Below are 20923 nucleotides of genomic sequence, written 5' to 3'. Positions count from 1 at the left end.
TGTGTTATCAAACATAAAAATATCATTTTATAAACCTAAAAAAATAAAATAAAGTAATAACACTTTGTATTACTACTAGCGCCATCTGTTGGCAAAATGATGAATTAACATTCGTGCTAATGTTAATTATTTCTTTCTCTAACAGATGGCGTTAGTAATAAATAAATAAATAAATAAATATTGGACATTCTTATACAAATTGACTACTTAAGAAGGCTTGTGTTGTGGGTATTCAGACAATACGATACCTATGTGGTGTTTTCAAGTTCAATAATGTCGATGGCGCTTACGCCATTAACAACGATGAATACCAAAGTGGGTACAAATTTGGATTCAACCCACCTCGCTTCACTTGGTTTGATTCCCATTTTAGCAATTAAGTTTTTGTGAATACCTACTAGAACAATCAATCTTGCTGTATATTTACTGCAGAGGTCAATTTACTCGTAAGTTTTGAGACGCTGACGATGTGATGATCAGTCATGTTGTGTTAGCAAACTTAAATCGGGTATTTTCAGTTCGAGATACAGTTTTGGCGCCTTTCATTTATTACGTAAGACGATTTTGGGGTGGAGGGGGGGTCGAACATATCTTATTTTTTCTTACAAGGGGGTGGGAGGGGGTTTTCATAGTTCTTAAGTAAGATCACAAAGAGGCGATATTTTTTTTTAATTTCTATGAAATTATGACTTATAAAATAATACTTCCACACTCTATGCTATCAAACACGGTGCAGAGTTAGCTTAAACGAGCTCAAGTACCTTTGTACAGGTACAAATAAACATTCATAAAAATATTTTTTTGAAAATAAATTATATTGGTGGCTGGACGGGGTCAGCCTATTCTTATTATTTCTTACATAGGGGAGGGAGGGGGTCAAAAGCTGGCAAAAATTGTCTTACGTAATTAATGAATGGCGCCTTTAGTGTTACTATTGCTTGGAACTGCTAAAATTATAAATAAAGATAAGCATAATTAATACAAACTTCAGTGACTTAGGGCCGATACAGACGGACTACAACCCGACTGCAACTTGTATGGGAACTGCACGCCAATCGAAACGTCGGCGTGCAGTTCAGCAAAATGACCCAGTACCCTGGCAGTACCTAGTGGAACTCAGGTTTGGTGTAACAAAGGCACATTATGGTTTGGTCATCCGACTCATCTTGATGAGCACTTAGGAGAGTAGTACCCAAGATAGAGCCGATGCCGAACCCTGGCAGTACCTAGTGGAGCTCGGGTTTGATGCAACATACATAGACACACGCTGTTTTGGATATCCGACTCGTCATGATGATCACTGGGTAGATCAGTACTTTCAGTACCCAAGATAGCTGATGCTGAACCCTGACAGTGCCTAATGGAGCTCGGGTTTTATACAACATAGGCACACGCTGTTTTGGTCATGCAACTCGTCTTGATGAGAACTTAGGAAAGTAGTACCCAAGATAGAGCTGATGCTGAACCCTGGCTGAACCTAGTGGAACTCGATCAGGTTTGATGCAACCTAGACACACGCTATTTTGGACATCCGACTCGTCATGATGAGCACTTGGGAGAACAGTACCCAAGATAGAACTCATGCTGAACCCTGGCAGTACCTAGTGGAACTCAGGTTTATTGCAACATAGGCACACGCTGTTTTGGCCATCCGACTCGTCTTGATGAGCACTTAGGAGATTAGTACCCAAGATAGAGCTGATGCTAAACCCTGGCTGTACCTAGTGGAACTCAGGTTTGGTGCAACATAGGCACACGCTGTTTTGGTCATCTGACACGTCTTAATGAGAACTTGGAAGAGCAGTACCCAAGATAGAGCTGATGCTGGACCCTGGCTGTACCTAGTGGAACTGTGTGTGTTAGTTTATGTGCGGAGCAGCGTGATTACCGCCAGTAGGTGTCCAGACGGGATAGTTTTTCGATAAATTGTGTGGAGTGGACGCAAAAATAAATTCAAGTACATTGGCTCGCTGACCCAACATTATGTAGGAAAGCCAGTTGGGCTCCTTACAAAAAGTACTGGGCGACCGTGTAGGATGTAATGCACTTATGAAATTGTATATTACGTGTGGATGATATTGGCAATTTGATTTTGTCGTCTGGACACGTTTTTAAAGGACAAAGTAAAAGCTGTAACAGACAGGCGTACCGGACAGCAACCGGTTCGGTACGTTAAGGTAGAAAACCTCCGCGAGCCCTTACAAAGCTCTGCTTTTTGCTAGTATATATTATTTATTAAAAAATGTTTTACATATAAAAATATACACTGAAAACTGGCAACTGGCAACTTAATAAAAAAATAGACATTAATAAAGCGCATTCACAAAGTTTTCAGTACCTTTTATACAAATAACATTAGGCATGCCTACCTATTACACTTTACACACAGATACACTACACTTTACATACGGCATTTTACACAGATTTCCAACTTGTATTCATACATTTCTTCACGGTTAATTAATACGCTTTCCAGATGCGTTATGACTCGGTTCCTTCTGAACCCACTAAAGTTGTAAATTTGACTCTGGCTGCTTCAACAGCCGTTGCTCCGCATTTAGCACATTTTCTATGTGCATTGCTGTAATCCATGTAGGTACAGACTTACAGTCTTAAGTGGTACGTAGCGGTACACGTTGTATGTATTATTTAAAGAGTTAATAAATAAAATTTTCGTTATGAACTTTAACCACAGCAGTTGGACAGAGTCATTGACAAATATATTTTTTATTATGGTGGGTAGACGTACCTACCCTCCATATATTTTATGAACATTGATAAAGACAGTTGGAAGCAAATATTCATTATAAAACTTAATCGCATGTAATTAAGTTTTAAGCGTTTTAAGTCCCGTTTTATGATTAATATTGTATAAAATTCGTGATAATTTAAATCAGAGTTGGGAGCAATGTTGCTGTAGAAAAATGTTTTTATTTTTATTACTCGCAACTTTTTCCCGGAGGCCAACGCACACATAGAAGATTAAGGCGCACACATGCGCAATTATTTGGGGACATAACTTTCTTAGGAAGTGAACAGGCCTTGATCTACAGGGTTAACTTCGTAAGAAAAATATAGAGGGTAGTATTCTAGTAGACTACCTACCCTCTATATTTTTATAGCATAGACCAGTTGTGAGATTTTATGTACCTAGCCGGCATAATTTGTCTTCAGCTTAAACATATTAACGGTCGCGCTGGTCGTGTCTGGAAGTGAAAAAAATATAAAATAATAACGTATAAAGTGACTTTAGTGAAGTATATTATGGATAAATACGAGCATCAAGACAAAGAAAATGTAAAAGCGAAAACAAGGATTCCTTTACCCCTGGCACCTTTGCCGGCTCTGCCGAACCACTTGCTGAAGAAATTAAACGAAAGACCCCCGTTGAATACTTTATCGGGCCCTAATGGTCTCAACCATAATGTGCCTTTAAATTTGTTATGCATGGCTGGCCCAAGCAATTCAAAAAACAAAAGCGTTGTTAATAGACCAAAAAGTCCTTTTCAAATTGACACTAAATTCGTAACAGTGCGACGGGGTTGTGAAGATTTCGACTACAATTTTGTTGCTTACCAAGATGATAAGAGAAGAATTTCAGAGCCGAGCGTCATTACTGTTAGCAGTGATGAAGAAAATGATGCAAACGAAAAGGAAATATATTTCACTGATAAAGATGGCCTTGCTAATAAGAAGCGGATATCAGCAAGTACCCCGGCTCTTAACACATTAGTTCCAGCCAGGGTAAAGAATATAAAGCGAAGCTTGAAAAGACCTCATAGTAGGGAGTTACAAGGTTTAACACCACTGGAAAATCGCGAAAGGGTAGATGACAGAGCGAAACGGAGACTGAATTTCAATCAATCAGTTCGTGAGAGGATGCAGTCACCTGATTTATGTATGTTACTAAAATTTTTGAATACCTATTTCTTATTTAGTGTCTTTTGTAAATGTTATGTAATGTTAATGGTTGGAATACTATTCAAGTCTTGTGTCATCTAATTTACAGTACAAAAATCATACATGGCCAGCATGGACAGAGAATACACAGGGGAAATTCTATCATTCCTTCTACAAGCCGAAACGAAACCAGTGGCCCTCCCACGGGTTAAGAGTGAGACGAGAGCGTGCGTTATCAACTGGCTGATGAAAATTAACGTATGTATTATGTTAATTAAGAATAATTTCCTATCCATAGAGAATTATGCTCTACGAAAAACTAGGATGATTCACGCTAGAACGGCCCGGGTCCAGGCCGAGGCAATCGACACTTAATTTTCTATGGTGATGATGCTTTCTATAGAAAACAAATTGTCGGATGCCTCGGCCCGGACCCGGGCCTTTCTAACGTGAGTTATCCTTTATGGTATTCCATAAGTGTTTCGTTTTATAAAATATAACTTCGTATTAAGGTTCCGGGCGGGACGTGAGGGTTTTATATGTAAAAGCGGCGCCCCCGTCACGCCCCGCCCGGAAAACGCGCCTGTGTCACGAAGCCTTTATAGTTCAAATTAAGTGTCATAGTCTGGTCATAAGTGATATTTCTTATTGATATTGAAATTAAACTTAGGGCATAGACGGCAACCCGGCCACCATTCAGACCGCGGTGTGGTACCTGGACGCGGTGCTGGCCACGGGCAACGTGACGCTCGAGAACATGCAGCTAGTGGCCGCGGCCGCCTACTGGATCGCCTCCAAGCTCCACGGCCCGCTCACGCCTGCATCCAAGCTTGTCAAATACGCTAATCATGCCTTCACGCAGGAGAGGCTGTTGGAAGCGGAGAAAGTCATATTGCTTAGATTGGTATGTGGTATCTACTGTTTATACTTTTACAGTACATCTGGTGCTCCATTACGACACCCTGTGCTATATTATAATAAGCACATTACGTACAACTACATCGACAATTTAAAGAACCATATCGACGATGGAAAGGAGAAACCCCTTAAGCGACATTTTGCTAACTTTACAGGAGAGCGTTTAAAAGTATACATTTTCAAAAAAAAATCGTAACTTTTTTTCTAGTTGTTTTAAAGACTTCAGTTCTATGAACGTATTTTATTAAATTGTAATACCTAATCATTAGTAGTAACGTTACTGAAAAAAATCATAGAATCTTCTGATATAAATGTCGTTTAATTAAAAGTGACCTTAAGATAAAACCAGAGAAATCCTTTAAGCGATATTACAATTTTTAGGCAGATACTAGAAAAAAACAATGAAACGACCTTTTATATCATACGTATTACTGGAATATTACTTTAAGCAACTATAGTGTGGACAACGTTTTCTCATTATTATTAAAGAGATTTTGTGGTCCAGAATTGTGTTACCTATGCAACTAATATAATTAATTATTATGTATATTTTAAATCCAATATAAACACAATTATTGATAATTATGTCATCTTAAACGGGTACCTTGTAACCTAAAACCGGAAAAAACAGGAATGTACAGGGTAAACATGAATAAGTAAATAAAACAAAAAAAAAACGATAGCTATTGTTTATGTAAATAGCAAGTTTGTACTTTCTTTAATCACTCTTGTGCTTTAAAAACTTAGTGTTAGTAATTTATTAAACACTAATTGTAATACTAGTAATGCCATACATAATCCTAAATATTAAACATTAACCTGCTTATTCATAAACGTCTATCAAACCTGTATTAGCTAATTTATGTTTTGTTCCTATCTGTCACTTCGACATTTGTCATTGCTAGAAAAGGACAAAACATAAATTAACTAATCGTACGTACATACCTAGCTGTCTGTGACGGCAAACAGCGAGACAACCGCCTCCCCGCGATGTTCGCTGCCGATTGTAGTGACCGACTGGTTACTTCGTGTTCATAAAACCGCCATTTACAGGTAAATTACACTAAAATTGGTACACTGATGCGACGATTGACAGGTAAAACCGATAATTTAAGCCCCAGGATACCTTTTAGATCTTTCACTTAAACGACTAAAGCAAGTTTTAACAAATACATTAAGCGACATAAATGCTAAAATTCAACGTGTCGCTTAAAGGAGCAAATTCTGTCATAAATTTTGTGACAACCAATTAACCGACAGCATTTGTTGTTCATAATACCAAAAGACACGATTAAGCGCCTAACCTTATATATTCAGTATTTGTAATAAACACTTTAACGCCATCACTACAAATTCAAGCAATATTTAAAATCACTTTAAGCGATCAAGTATAAATTTGTGTGTAGTTTAAGTGACGTAGTTCAAATTTAAATCAAATTATGTGTCGCATAAAGGGGGGGTATTTAAATGTGTCCACTATTAATAACCTAACTTAACCGACAACAAAGTCATCAGATCGCTATGTAACCCGGCTTAAAAGACGCAGAAAAAAAAACTGATTCCAACGGTATATATAACTCAACTACATTCAAAATGTCGCTTAAGGGGTTTCTCTTTTCCACCGTCGATATGTACCTACTGTAAAACGTTCTACGATACACGTGCGAATATGTAATACGCAACTCAATTTATCAATCGCCAATTCACCACTCGTTGCGTATTTCCTACTTTCTGCACTTGTATCGTAAATAATTATTTTGATGGTAAAAATAACTACGAAAGTTCAGTTGGTTAAAGAGCGATCGGACCGGTGTCCCGAAAGGTCTCAAGTTCGAGTCCTGTCGGAAGCGGTACATTTTCATATTTCCTTTAATACAAATATTTGTAGTATCGCTCGCAAAAAAATCGCTTGATAAAAAATTGTGTATCCACACTTACAAACTCTGATCCGCACTTATTCCAACAAACCTTACTTGATTTTAATCATATTGTCTTCGGGGACCGCTATAGTCACTCATGAAATAAAACTATTGAAACGGATTATATCGCGTATATTGAATTCATACTACAATCCGACGTTTCATTAGTTGTATTTGATTTTAATCAGTTTATTATAGTTTATATTCTCTTTATTTATTTTTCATCTCAAGTTAGGTTATTTATAATATGAATATAAAAGTAAAATATAAAAACACTTACAAAACGATAAAAAATACATATACTTAAACACATTTATAGTTTATTATTATTATTGTTTACTGCAGAAATTTCCGCGCCAACCAATAGTGCCCCAAGACTACCTCTGTTACTTCGCTTGGTGGTGCAACAAAGAACGGCCTGGCGAGATCGAAGTGGCCACCACGTTCCTCTGCCTCTGCGGGATGATGGTCAACAAGAGCCTCTGCCCCGAGTACCCGTCCGTGGTGGCCGCGGCTTCTATAAGGAATGCTTTGTTGTTGCTGAAGAGAAAGGAGCTGATACCGCGACTGCAGAGGTGTCCGGCGTAAGTGGGAACTAACAATGTTCTATCATGTTAATTTAAAGGTATAATTAGAAAAAAATATTAATAATAAGTATTTATGAATATTTACATAGTGAGCATTATATTATACTACCTTCCCATATAACCATTCCAGTCGCAGAATCACAAAGTGGTAACTAAATGTCAGATGTGTCGTAACAGAGTCCACACAATGTGTCTAGAATTGTTTCGAAACAAAGTGTCGTCGCCGTGTCTACACTTTTCCGTAACAAGGTGTCGACACATTTGTGTGCACTTTGCGTGCGGTTTGCGACTAACTCTGACAGCAAATTTGTGACAGCAAATGTCAATATAAAATACCTCTTGAAAACCAAGGTTTGTCAAACTACTATTAGTGTCTCGTGTGCTCGTAATTCTAGTAAGTCATCATGGGCAATGCAAATGATAATAATCGACCGAAACCATATAAACACCCAACACCCGTCAACCTTTTACAGAAAAGTTTTTAAAGAAATTCAATAAGCTACTTAGGTCAGGCAACGAATGCTCTAAAAGTTGTAGAGGGAAATGCTCGGAACACAATTTTTGACTCCGTAACTCGGTTTGACAAGTTAGGAGGTGAACATATCAAAAGTCCCCGGCCGTAGCCCTTGAGCGGGGGGGAGAGAGGGGGCTTTGAAGGTCCCATTTTCCCGTTTTTCGATTATATCTCGGAAACTATGCATCTCAGCGACATGGCCACTTATACAAAATGAAAGTTAATTTAATTTGTTACAAGTTTATTCCGTAAATTTTTTCGATATGTTGAATAGTTTTTGAGATATCCGCTCTTGAAAGTTTATTTAGGGCTCTCAATTTTATCTTGATATATCTATATCAGTGAAGGTGCTAGGCCGTGTTTGGTATCGTTTTCGTATAAATCAGGGGTGCTGAATCCATTTAAGATATCACATTGACACCATTCCACAAAATAAAAATAAATCTTTTTAGGGTTCCGTACCTCAAAAGGAAAAAAACGGAACCCTTATAGGATCACTCGTGCGTCTGTATGTATGTCCGTCTGAATACACAAAATAGTTCTTTACCTATAGACGACAGGAAAACCTATTAGAAATGTGCAGTCAAGCGCGAGTCGGACTTAATGTACGGAACCCTTAATACGCGAGTCCGACTCGCACTTGGCCGGTTTTTTGAAACTCTTCTTGACGCTTAACCGCTGAACCGATTTCGTTGAAATTTGGTATAGAAATAGTTTGCGTCCCGGAACAGGACATAGGATAGATCTTATAACCAAAATCATCTTTTGAAGGTGTGAAAAGTGGCGTGGAAATTTGTACGGGAAATCAATAACCGCTGAACCGATTTATATGAAATTTGGGATGGTCTACATCTTTGATTTAGTTAAAAATGATGAAAAAACATGACTTCACCTAAACTTAAACAGTATTAACTTCAAGAAGTCAATTCTGAATTCCCCCCTACACCTCATTTCACACCTTTAAAGGATGATTTTTGAGATAACTTATTATATCCTGTCTCGGGACTCAAAATATATGTGTACCAAATTTAAATTAAAACTGTTCAGCAGTTTAAGCGTGAAGAGGAGTTTAAAAGAAAGTATTTTAATAAGTTTATATGTTTTTACTTCGGAATGGTGTCAATGTGATACCTTAACTAAATTTGGTACTGCGAATTTATACGAAAACGATACCAAACATGGCCTCGTAGCTTTACTGTTGCAGAAGTCAAAATAAAATTGAGAGCCCTAAATTCTTATTACTTGGCCAAACTTGTGTAGAAGGAAAAGGTAAAATAAAAGTCTTCGGCAGGAATATAATATATGACACAAATATATTTTTTTTTTTGCGTTACTATTTCATTCATCAAATATAAACATACCTTGATTATACTATTCTAGTGAGATCCTCATAGATAAACAAAAACATTTACTTAAAAAATTACAAGGTCGAAATGTCACGGAACTTGTGAGAGTAATATGTGAAAAATAAAAACTTTTATGACAAAAAAAATCTGGACACAATTTAAGAATCACCCAATTGCGTCGAGGAATCATCTGTATATTTGCTTGTTTCATTACCTCCTCGCTTCTTTTTTGTCCTTTGTATTCTGTAGCAATTTGTTAGATCTGAAAATAAAGATAACTTGCGTCTTCACGGATGTCGATTTATAGGTTTTAGGGAGTGCAGAATTCGAAAACGATGATCATTTTATAATCCAAGATGGCGGCTACGTATTTTGTCATAAAAGTGGAATCCAAAATGGTTATCATTTTCTAAATCTGCGCCCCCCAAAACCTATAAAACGACACCCATGACGACTTTTATGACATAGTGCATGGCCGCCATTTTGGATTTCAAAATGGTCATCATTTTCGAAATCTGCGCCCCCTAAAACCTATAAAACGACATCCATGACGACTTTTATGACATAGTGCATGGCCGCCATCTTGGAATCCAAAATGGTCATCATTTTCGAAATCTGCGCCCCCTAAAACCTATAAAACGACACCCATGACGACTTTTATGGCATAGTGCATGGCCGCCATTTTGGATTCCAAAATGGTCATCATTTTCAAAATTGGGGCCCCCTAAAACGTATAAAACGACATCCATGACGACTTTTATGACACAGTGCATGGCCGCCATTTCGGATTCCAAAATGGTCATTATTTTCGAAATCGGCACTCCCTAAAACCTATATATCGACACCCATCTCGACTTTTATGACAAAGGGTTTTGCTACCATCTGCATGCAAGACATTTCTATTATTTTTACGTACAAAAATGGCCCCCTGTCAACTTTCAATCGAGATTTAATCGATAATTTATTCGATTAATATTCAGATTAATTCAATTTCAATCTATGTTAGGTCGACTAAACTAATCGCGATTAAAATTTGAGAATTAACTTTTTTTATTCCATTAATTAGTCGAATAAACAGTTAATCGATTAATGCCCATCTCTGACCACGGAATTTTTACACTTTGAGAATATCTGAAAACAAATCAATACAAGGAGCCATTTTGCAAATCCAGTAACATACCAGTAACTTTGTTATTACTTTTGACAGCGCGTGTCATGTGTCAACACAGAGTCGACACAAAGTCGAAACATTGCAACTACTTTGTGACTGCAATATTTCTCAGCCTTAAACCATATTTATACATCATAATTAACAAGTTTCGTAGTATGTAAAGCGTTATTTCTGTTATTTAAGTATAGTATACGCATCGAAGTACTAAAAATGCTTCAAATAATATAGTTATGAACACAGGCACTGAGAAGTAAACAATTTCATTTCCGGCTAAACTAAAACAATGTGGTGGCGCGTTGATTATATTACACTTAGTTTATCAAATCACTCGAGCAGTTTAATTCCCCATAATAATTTAAGTCCTATTGTAATATAAATGCAAACAATATATAATTACGTCTTGTAATCAGTTTTAGTGATGGCGTATTAATGTCACTTATTTTTATTTAAGTATTTTTCCATCTGACAGTTTCCATTTGACAGGAACAAAATGAACGAATGATTTTGGCATAAAGTAGTCGCAAACCCGAAACAATGTGTGCACACGGCGACCACACTTTATGTCACTTTGTGTCATGTGTCGACCCTTCCCCATTTCTGGTAACTGTGTCGACACGGCGACGACTCTGCGACTGGAATTGTGACCGAAACAGACGGTGTCGACACAAGATGTGTCAACACCGCGTCGTAACGGCGACTGGAAATGGTTGTATGGGTTGAGCATCTAAATTAATTCAAGTCGTTGGAATGCATGTCCGGGTAAATACAACTCGTGAGGGAATCCCCCTTATGGTACTCACTCTCACAACCGATGACTATATTACCTATATTTTTCTCAAGGTAGCAATTTTTAGAAAAAGCGCTATTTTGTCACAACTGAGTAATTGCACAGAGTACCGACATTTAGATAGGACATTAACTATAATTTTAATAAACTTAAGCTAGGTAGGGTCAATGTGGCTGATTCTGCCATAGGGGGTTATTCTGTCCACAAGCGTATATTTCTTTGATTTAAAAAACATTTGCTTTTGATGATTGCTGAAACTAAAAGCAATCGCTGCTTTGTCGTCGAAATGTTCAATGTTGTTCGTTGTTCGAGAAAAACGCTAGTGGACGGAATAACCCCTAATGACGGAATTAGCCACATTGACCTTACTCGTATTTAATTTATTTAGTTGTGTTATAGGCAATGAGTTTTAACTGTCAACCTTATCGTTCAATTCTTCCTTTTGATTTAGGTACGTAGCTGCAGAAAGGAAGGCCGGGAACATGTCACACACGTGCACCATTCTTCGGCACGCGGTGCGCGTGGTGGGTGCGAAGAACTACAGCTACAAGTTCATATTCGAGCAGTACGGAATGCCGCCGAAGTACATCGCGCAGACCCTCGTGAGTGCGGCCAACGAGCTCGCTGTCATGGACACTAGGAGCACCGCAGATATTTTGAACTAAAATATTTAGGGAGGAAAGGAACTGCACCTGGACAGTAAATATTAAGGACAGTATTTATGCTCAATGAAAGTATACTTTTATTAGTAACAATACGTACATAAATCAGCATTCACGGGTATTTTTAAATGCTTGATCCATTATTGTTTAAATAATCGAATTGAAAGAAGATTGCGTTCAAAAATAATACTTATTCAAATCAATTTGTTATCTTATCATGTCCACGTTTCCTTATTTTTGTAAAAACATGTTATAATCTAATTTTAATAGTAAGAGTTAAGTACTCGTTTGGTTAAATTTTAAAGTGTACAGGTGCGGTTTGTTTTAAATTTTAAAATCTTAGTAAAAAAAAAATAGTCTAATGTGTAGTAATTTTATTATGTGGTGTTTAAATGTGACGTAATTAAGTATATGTACAATTGGACTTTGATTGATTAGCAACAATTTAATGACATGTGAATTATAAAATAAAGAATAAATTAAATTATATGACGTCACTAGTTATTGTTAAGAATTTAAATACAATTTTATTATAGAGCGAAGAAACTTGGCGGGCAAGATAGACATTGTTTGTTTCACCGAATTTTAATGTGCGTATCTGTAAATTAATATGTAAAATACTTGCCTAATCTGACTTATCAACTGTAACCTCAATTTAACCTAGACGTTTCAAGTTTTGACTTATCATGATAAATTTTAATATTTAACCTTTTTACAACAAACACCAAATCAGTCGTTGATCAAATTGAGTTTAATATTTTTTAATCCGCTTTAATTAGGAATGTATGTCGTTTCGACGCAAAAGTCCCACTTTGTCGCTTGCCATAAGGACGCTTTGATTGGTTATTAGTATAAATATACAAGCAAATCTCGTCCTTATGGTAAACGAGAAAGTGGGACCTTTGACTAGACTTCGACACATATTTAAAGGGTATGGTGAATAATAGGTACTTTTAAAACATTTTAACATATTTTTTTAGTGTGGACACGGATAAAAAAATAAGGAGATTAAATATTTTAAGGAGACAACGTATACTTTTATTAACTGGGTACCTACTTAATATTTATCCTAACACATAGACAATACAACCAAACCAGTACCTATCTGTAGTCTGCGAATGCGACTTCTTAGATAATTAGATATACATACCTAGTCCGCGTAAGGCTTAGAACGCACTGCGGTTAATTACTTGCGTTTTCAGTCTATTTCTAGCGGTTTCAGTCTTGCAAGTGCGCTGCCGTACCTACGTTACACTTTTTGAGGTTCTGAAACCACAAAAATAAGCCTAATAGTCGTTAAACTGACCCTATCCCCTATTCCTTAATACTCCCGTACTAAAATTCAACCCGCATTGCACACCCTTGGTGGATTTAAGGAATAACTAAATTCTGGAATAAAGGTGAAGGCGGAATCGGAATACACTTTTAAACATATAAACTGTCACATTTATAATATAATATTGGTTAAAAGGGACCTAACATACAATTAGACAACAGAGGAAAACAGCATACGATCCACCTTAAGTAGGTACCTACGGTAAGCGGTTACCCTACCCTGTACCTACACGTCATATACTGTATTTCTAAATGGCACGTATTTAACCGGTCAACTAATTAATCGAATTTGGGTAGTTTAAAAAAATAGAAATGGCTACTAAAATTTATAGTTTGGCAAAAAAAACAGAGCCTTAAAATATATCAATATGAGTTGTATTTTAATGCCGTTACAGCTTTTGATTATTTTTAGGCAGGTACCAAGTATTTATTTGGCAACTGAATTAATATATTGGAGACCATTTATGAAGCACATTTTAAAAAGAAAACGGCTATCTATTAATTAAAAAATTAAGTTCTTTTAAAATATTTTGTTTGGTCATTACACGGTCAACCTAACGCCTATTTGAGGCTAAAATATTTTTTTTGGCGCTAAAATATTAATGCACAGCCAAATTATATTATTATATGCGCAATGAAAGTTCCTGTTTAATCATTTAGTTGCCCGGTTAATAATAAGCCTTTCTAAATACCTACCATACGACATATTGAATTGACTCATGCGCTTGTAAAAACACAGATTTGCTTCCGCGAATCCAAAATACAGAAATAGGTAGGTGTTGTTCTCGAGGAACGGTTTTACTCCCGATCCCTTCCCTTCTGACGTACTAACTATTTCGAAAAATATAAATAATTTAATGCAATACGAAACAACAAGGAAACCGGCTAAGAGGAAAATCCATAACGGAAACCTGATTGGTAGTGGAAGCTAAGTTGATAATGCGATATTAGCATTACTGTGTCATAGAAACAAGCACCTTGCTGACATTACAGTAAATTCCATTTTAAAAACTTCACCACTACGACGCACTCGTCAGAATTAATTGTCTTGTTTATAGTCCATCCCGAGATCTCTTAGAGACCGGTCATGTAGCGCACAGTGACAAAACCGAAAAAATATTCTACCAACTTAAAACTCAATGTAATTATATTGATAATAAAATTTTAATACCTATTTAGTGAGACTGTGAAACTACAAAGAAAATAGTTTAAAACAACATGAAGTTTCAGAGTAAGTAAAATCCAGTTTAGGTTATGTTTAACTTCGGTAAGGTTTAGGTCGATGTTTGTTTTCCTCTGTAAATAGATCGCAAGGTACCGTTATTTAAAAAAAAAAAAATAATAAATATTATAGGACATTTTTACACCGAGTTTTTACACAAATTGACTAAGCCCCACGGTAAGCTCAAGAAGGCTTGTGTTGTGGGTACTCAGACAACGATGTATATATGTAATATATAAATACTTAAATACATAGAAAACAACCATGACTCAGGAACAAATATTTGTATCATCATACAAATAAATGCCCTTAACAGGATTCGAACCCGGGACCATCGGCTTCATAGGCAGGGTCACTACCCACTAGGCCAGGCCGGTCGGTTTGAAGTACGATACACGAGACCTATAATACAGTGGTGCATTTTACGACACATTGTCATTGTTTTAAAGTGCAGGAATATACTTTTTACTTGAAACCGCGTACGTAGTGGAATTCTTGTAATATGCGTATAGTTATACCGAATATACAATTTTCCATAATTTGTATTGTTTCAGTTTTATTGACAATAGTCTGCTTGACAATAAGAATAGATTCCCAAAGTCTGAAACCGACACAGACTTCCAATAGATATGAACCTGGATCTGAACAGTTATTTTTCGAAGATAACTTGCCCAAGACTTATAACTTTAACAACGTGAATCTAAGTAGTGATGACGCAAAAGCCAGCCTACAACAAGCGCAGACGCAGTCCCTTGACAGTCACTTGCGACCTGATCAACAAGCACAACGAAACACAAGAAATGATAACAAACAGGATGAAGGATATAAGAACGTAAATAAACCAGCAATTCAAAATGGTAACTTACAGAATCAGTACCAAACAATTAATCAAAACGAAAACTTACAGAGTCAAACAAATAATATACATAATCAGAATCTGCCAGTAAATCAGAATAATGTTCAAAACCAGAAGCAATTTAATCCGAATTTGAACCAAAATCCGAACTACCAGTTTCAACAAAGCATAGAACTTGCACCGCCTTTGCAATCAAGTCAAGATTACTATTCCAAGCAAAATTTAATGCAATCAAACATCGGTGGTGACAACAGATATACAACTCGAGCCGACGTTCCTCTATCTCAAAGTTCTCAGCAGGTGAATTTGACGCAGGATGTGAAACTTGCGTCTGCGGTTATCTCACATGTCGGTATTTTTATGATGAAGGTAAGCTTTGTTTGATTTTTTACTGAGAATTGCATGACTCCATGTTAATGAATTTATAATTAAGACGTTTGATACAATCGTAATTACCTACTGGCCGTACAGTCGTGGTCATTAATATAAATAAATAAAAAACACTAAAACAACGGTTTTGTTCACAATTCTAATAAATAACTTATGAATTATGATACAAGAAGATTGATATTCGATAAAAAAAAAAATTTTTTTTAGCAACGAGTGTAACAAAAACACATATTGGAGAAATCACAAATAATCGTGTACTTGCCTAATAATGGGTTCAAGCATCTTTTTATAAAGGTAATTTTGTTTATTTCTCTATTTGACTGTTTCAGAGTGCAAGAGGGAATCAATCAAACGTTGTGGTTTCCCCAATGTCCGTGGTAAATATGCTGGCTCTCCTGCAAGCTGGCGCCACGGGCGTAACTCAAGAACAGGTCTCAAACGCATTGAGATTGTCTCCGGCGAAGTCAGCTGAAGCATTTCGACTTATGAATACAGCCTTCCGGGTAAGGAATACGCATTTACAATATGGCTGTGTATGGATAACTGTAGCATTGCCTAATAATTTACCAATTGAATCGGGTTGAGCTTAAAATGTTGTCAGTAAATTCTTACATTTCAACAAAATTGATCATCTTTACACGCGTGGGTAATTTGACATTGTGTTTATATGTATATGTAAGTATGTAACTATATGTGTATGTTTATAATATCCTCTTATTGTTGGAGATTTATGTATTGCATTTTTTTACTCCTATTTTTTTTTCGAATTTAGTTGCCTGGAAGTGATCGCTCAAAGAGGATTAGTACCGTATTGTATTGTTGCTTACAAAGGCTAACTTTACGTTTACAGAAGCGAGGTACCGAACGAAACATTTTGCGATCAGCGTGCAGTATTTTCGCAGCAGATTCATTCGAGCTTAGCCGTGATTTCAAGAATTTTGCCATTGAAAACTTTGGCAGCGAAGTATCAAGAATCAGCTTTGATAACCCAAACGCTGCTGCCCGGGAGATAAACTCTTGGATTGCTAGTAAGACAAACGACCAGATTGACAGGCTGGTATCACCAGGTAAGAACTTTAATAATATATGCTTTGGTTTTAGCGGCTTTCTTAGACTTCATAAAGTAACGTTAGCACGAAAACAACAACAACTAGTGTACTCTGTCTCTCGTGGACTCGTGACTACTGACTACTAATAGGCACGCGGCACCCTAACACTAGGTATATAGACAGGTACAGTCAAATGAATCCTTGTTAAATCACAGCCATAATACTAAGTAGAAAATATGTTTACCTACGAACTCAGTAATTAAACAAACTACGATAAGCAGACGAAATGAGGGCGCCTTTAGAAATATTTAATGCAATTTCCTTCTTGAATATTGAAGTGCACTCGGTAGTATTATAATTGAGATACAAAATACAACGATTTAATTATGTAGTGGGAATTATGTTTAGGTAGTAACTACTAATAACCTAATACAGAATTCCCACTACTAATCGATCTTTGAAAAAGTCTGATTTAAATTATGTACCTACGTACCTTTTTGATTTTCTACCTACCAAACATCCACCGAAAGCATAGCCAGCTTTTGTATCTTTAAAATCTTTAAATCGTCTATAATTTATTTAATAACATTATTACAACTTTACAACAAAACACTAAGCGCCACTTGCATCATTCCACTAACCCGGGGTTAACCGGTTAAACCTGCAGTTACCATGGTTACCAGTACAATTTGACACTGGGTTGACGGTTAAACCGCTTAACCCCGGGTTAGTGAGATGGTGCAAGTGGCCCTTAAACTTATAAATAAAAAAATTGCCCTAAGTCTTGGTCCGTAGGTAGGGTGCCCAGAAGGCTGGCCGCATTGCCCCGCTGGATGGCAATGCTGATCCTTTGGGCAAAATATAGGCCAGCCCTCTGGTCACCGGAGGCCTCTATGATGCGCTTTGACAGCTCCTCATAGAGGCGACGCGCGCTAGGTCCCCACGGCCCCAAGGTTTCTACTCCAAACGCCGCAAATATGTAGCTACTACCTAGTGTGACATATTTGCGGCGTTTGAGGCTTTCGGCCGAGGATGCGGCCGCACCAGCGCCACCTTTGGTGCCTGGAATATGGGACGGCGCCAGGGTATCTACACACGTAGCGTCCCAGACAAGTGGCCGTCCCATACTCCAAGGCACCAGCGTCATTCCGTCGGGCCTCTTGCTATCGACCCTGGCCAGACCGTTGGGCTCGAGGACCGCCGGTACCTTGGCACTGACAAGGGCCCTTCGGATGACGTCGTTGAGGCTGGCGTGGCGGGGGATCCTTCCAGCGCTACGGCTGCATGAGAGGCCGTGGTGGCCCAGATTATCCACCATAACTCCGCATTGGCACCGGTGGGGCATGTTTGTTGATGCCCCTATTCTTAAACATGTGGCCAAACGGAATGTTGTGTTATCCAACAATGTGCCCACAGTTGAGGATGGTAGAGTCTGTAACCACAGACCCGACTCCCATTCCGCAGTGGCAAGAAGACAAGCTCGATCTGTCGGACTAAGTGCCGAATCTAGGAGACGGTTCCTAGTTAGACGGCAGAGAGGCTCGTCCCACTGCCTCTGCGAACATGGGTTGACAGGCGGGTCTGTGTTAGGACATGTCAAATGCCATACGTTCTTGGCCTCGGTACAGTGCGAAGCCTCCAGGACCCCAAGGGAAGGGGCTAAAATTTTCCCGATAAGGTTTTGAGCACCGTGTACCGAAGCCAAGAAAGCGGGTAGCGCCACGCTGGAAATTTTGCGGATGCCCAGGCCGCCCAACCTAATGGGTAGGCTAGCCTGGGTCCATGTTCTTTCGCCAAAAGAAATGTTGAAAATGGTGGTGAGGGTTTCTAAAACTAAGTTATAGTAGTTAGTTCGTTTATTTATGCCTTGGAGGGAAATCTAGACATGTGTGTGTGTGTGTGTGTTTGCATGTGTTTCGCTATGGCGTCTGCTTTGAATGCAAGAGACGCGCTGGTTTATTATTATATAGGCATATTAATTTATTATTGTTAATAATATTTTTAAATATAAGAACTGAATGACTTGTAAAATGTATCTAATTATTTTACCAATAAAAATCTGTATCTGTATCTGTATCTGTTCGATATCAGCCCTGGGCACAGGAGGTCTTCGTCACATTTTCCTTTGTATATATGTATATGACATCTGTTTCAATTTGATAATCCTTAAATGTTTCAGATTCCATCGGTGTTAACACTCAACTTGTGCTTGCCAATGCGATATACTTCAAGGGTATATGGGAGACCATGTTCAAACCATCAGAAACGTCACTACAGGACTTTAATCTGAGCAATGGAAGCAAAAAATCTGTTCCGTTCATGACGCTGCGAAGTGGCTTCAGGGCTGGTTTAGACAAGGCTAATCAAGCCATGGTTATCGTTTTACCTTTTGAGGTAAGGACGTTCTTTGAGATAGCATGTTAATTGAGATGTTAATTTGATTGATAAGTCAATTAAAGAGTTAGTTCTATATCGGCAAAACTTGAGCATGAGCATTTGTTTACTGGTAGTTCAAGGAAACTGGACTGTGGCCTAATTTTCCATCTGGGTTGGAACTGTTGAAAGGTGAGAGAGAATTCAATCGCTTTCGTAAAAGTTACGTATAGTGCTTGTGCCAATTTTTGGGGTTAGATTACCAACTAGGCGCCAGGCTTCCAAAGAGAGCCGTTGCAAAAAGCCGTCATAAAGCTAGGAACATGATATATGCTAGCTTGACGTTTATTTTTAAGCCTTCTTTGAAATAAACTATATAGTAGTTAGGTATGTCGAACTGTTTGTATGTATTGTAAAACTGTTTGTATGCAAATAATATAATGATAATGAATGTATTTCCAGAACAATGAATATTCTCTAGTCATGTTGCTGCCCGTTCCTGGTGCTGACGTATCAACTGTGTTGACGTCGCTCGACGGTGAAACTCTAGCAAACTACCAGCACTTACGGCGCCAGGATGTTCTTCTCGAAATACCGAAGTTCACTGTTCGTAGTAACGCTAATCTGCAACCGATTTTCGCGAAGGTAAGTCTACCCAATGAACCTAATTTAGACTTGGTTAGCTATACTTAGGCTAGTCTGGTAATCTGGTTAACCACACGCCATCTACGACGGACAACTGGCAGCCACAATATCTGTTTTTCGTTGTAAGTTGTATGAAGTTGCAAAGCAGGTAGATCAAACAGACCAGGCGGCCTAGCCATCGCTTTGGTCTCTCTATCACTCTTCCATATTGGTATCACAGTGACTGTTACGTTTCGTTCGCTACGTAGCGTTCGATTGACATGTTATCTATGGGGCCGGGCTAAGGGCCGGGCCGGGCCTACCGCGAACCACGTTCGATGTGTTGCCTCTGTGTCGCACTTGTAAATTGGTACGTAAGTGTAACAGGGATGAGGGAGGCAACACGTCGAACGTGGTTCGCGGTAGGCCTTCAGGCACCCGCGGCAGGCAGGTCAGTCACTGGTCGTTAGGAGGAGCATAGGAGCTCTTTTTTGTTGGTGCGGAATGTAAGTGTTTTCTTAAAGATGTACAAATGAATTTGTGACTGATGAATATGACGAAATTACAGAATTGTCGACCGACTTTAGCAATCATTTTTACAACTTATCAATAAGTAAGTACCTACCGCTATTTTAATTATGATAGTTGATAAAAAGAGGATTTAAAAGGCATTATATTTTCAGATGGGAATCACAAAGATGTTTACCCCAACATCGGAACTCAGCCACATCGGCCTGTACCGCGCCACCTCACCCCAAGTCTCCTCAGCGGTTCATTCTGCCATGATGTCAATAGACGAACGCGGTGCCACAGCCGCCGCATCTACAGTGGTTGCAGTCGTAGCGTTGTCATTCGACAACCCGTCCGTTGTGTTCAGGGCAGATCGGCCGTTTTTAGCTGTGCTGTGGGATAATCAGCTAAACGTGCCTTTGTTCATGACCAAGATTGAAGACCCTTCATTGTAAATTTATATCTTGCCGATTTTTGTAGCGTAAAATTTAAGGTTAAAGTAAACTTTGAGTTGTAGGTAATTTTCTTTACGAGTCATGTCATGTCGAGTCAATTCCACAACATTTTTGAGCTAAGAATGGTGCCCTAGCAATGAATGAGGAAGACTTTGAAATTATCTTCAATGTAACAGATTGACTCGTAGTAATGATACTTACAGATTGAAATACTCGTTCGTATTTTTTTATAATATACAATAATTAGAGTCTGTTCGGAAAGAGAAGTGTCGTGGAATGTATTGCAATTGGGCCCCATACATTCC

The 20923-nt window shown here is 38.1% G+C and overlaps 2 protein-coding genes and 1 long non-coding RNA gene across 3 annotated transcripts in view; 2 read left to right on the top strand and 1 right to left on the bottom strand.

Annotated features, from left to right (window-relative positions):
• Positions 1–20923, bottom strand: part of LOC134796505 (uncharacterized) — a 363632-nt gene that overhangs the window by 22825 nt on the left and 319884 nt on the right. The window lies entirely within an intron of this gene.
• LOC134796696 (uncharacterized) lies at positions 3265–11807 on the top strand. The gene is made up of 5 exons (XM_063768870.1): positions 3265–3898; positions 4010–4158; positions 4571–4804; positions 7083–7321; positions 11594–11807. The coding sequence occupies exons 1-5, from the start codon at positions 3265–3267 to the stop codon at positions 11805–11807; spliced, it is 1470 nt and encodes a 489-aa protein (XP_063624940.1).
• Positions 14197–20619, top strand: LOC134790548 (serine protease inhibitor 42Dd-like). The gene is made up of 7 exons (XM_063761382.1): positions 14197–14370; positions 14916–15586; positions 15937–16110; positions 16458–16674; positions 18836–19050; positions 19492–19674; positions 20337–20619. Exons 1-7 carry the CDS (start codon positions 14358–14360, stop codon positions 20616–20618), a joined length of 1755 nt encoding a protein of 584 aa, XP_063617452.1. The 5' UTR covers positions 14197–14357; the 3' UTR covers position 20619.

This window comes from Cydia splendana, chromosome 1 (assembly GCF_910591565.1).
Source record: "Cydia splendana chromosome 1, ilCydSple1.2, whole genome shotgun sequence".
In the NCBI taxonomy this organism is placed as follows: Eukaryota; Metazoa; Arthropoda; class Insecta; order Lepidoptera; family Tortricidae; genus Cydia; species Cydia splendana.
The sequence above is the reverse complement of the archived record's forward strand: the minus strand, read 5'-3'. Positions and strand labels throughout refer to the sequence as shown.

What these genes read in the sequence shown, in the direction of transcription:
- LOC134796696 (XM_063768870.1), top strand. Translation starts at nt 3,265, where the DNA reads ATGGATAAATACGAGCATCAAGACAAAGAAAATGTAAAAGCGAAAACA. An exon ending in GATGCAGTCACCTGATTTAT is followed by an intron (nt 3,899 to 4,009) that starts GTATGTTACTAA and finishes TCTAATTTACAG; the next exon opens with TACAAAAATCATACATGGCC. An exon ending in CGACTGCAGAGGTGTCCGGC is followed by an intron (nt 7,322 to 11,593) that starts GTAAGTGGGAAC and finishes CTTTTGATTTAG; the next exon opens with GTACGTAGCTGCAGAAAGGA.
- LOC134790548 (XM_063761382.1), top strand. An exon ending in TTATCGTTTTACCTTTTGAG is followed by an intron (nt 19,051 to 19,491) that starts GTAAGGACGTTC and finishes ATGTATTTCCAG; the next exon opens with AACAATGAATATTCTCTAGT. An exon ending in TGCAACCGATTTTCGCGAAG is followed by an intron (nt 19,675 to 20,336) that starts GTAAGTCTACCC and finishes TTATATTTTCAG; the next exon opens with ATGGGAATCACAAAGATGTT.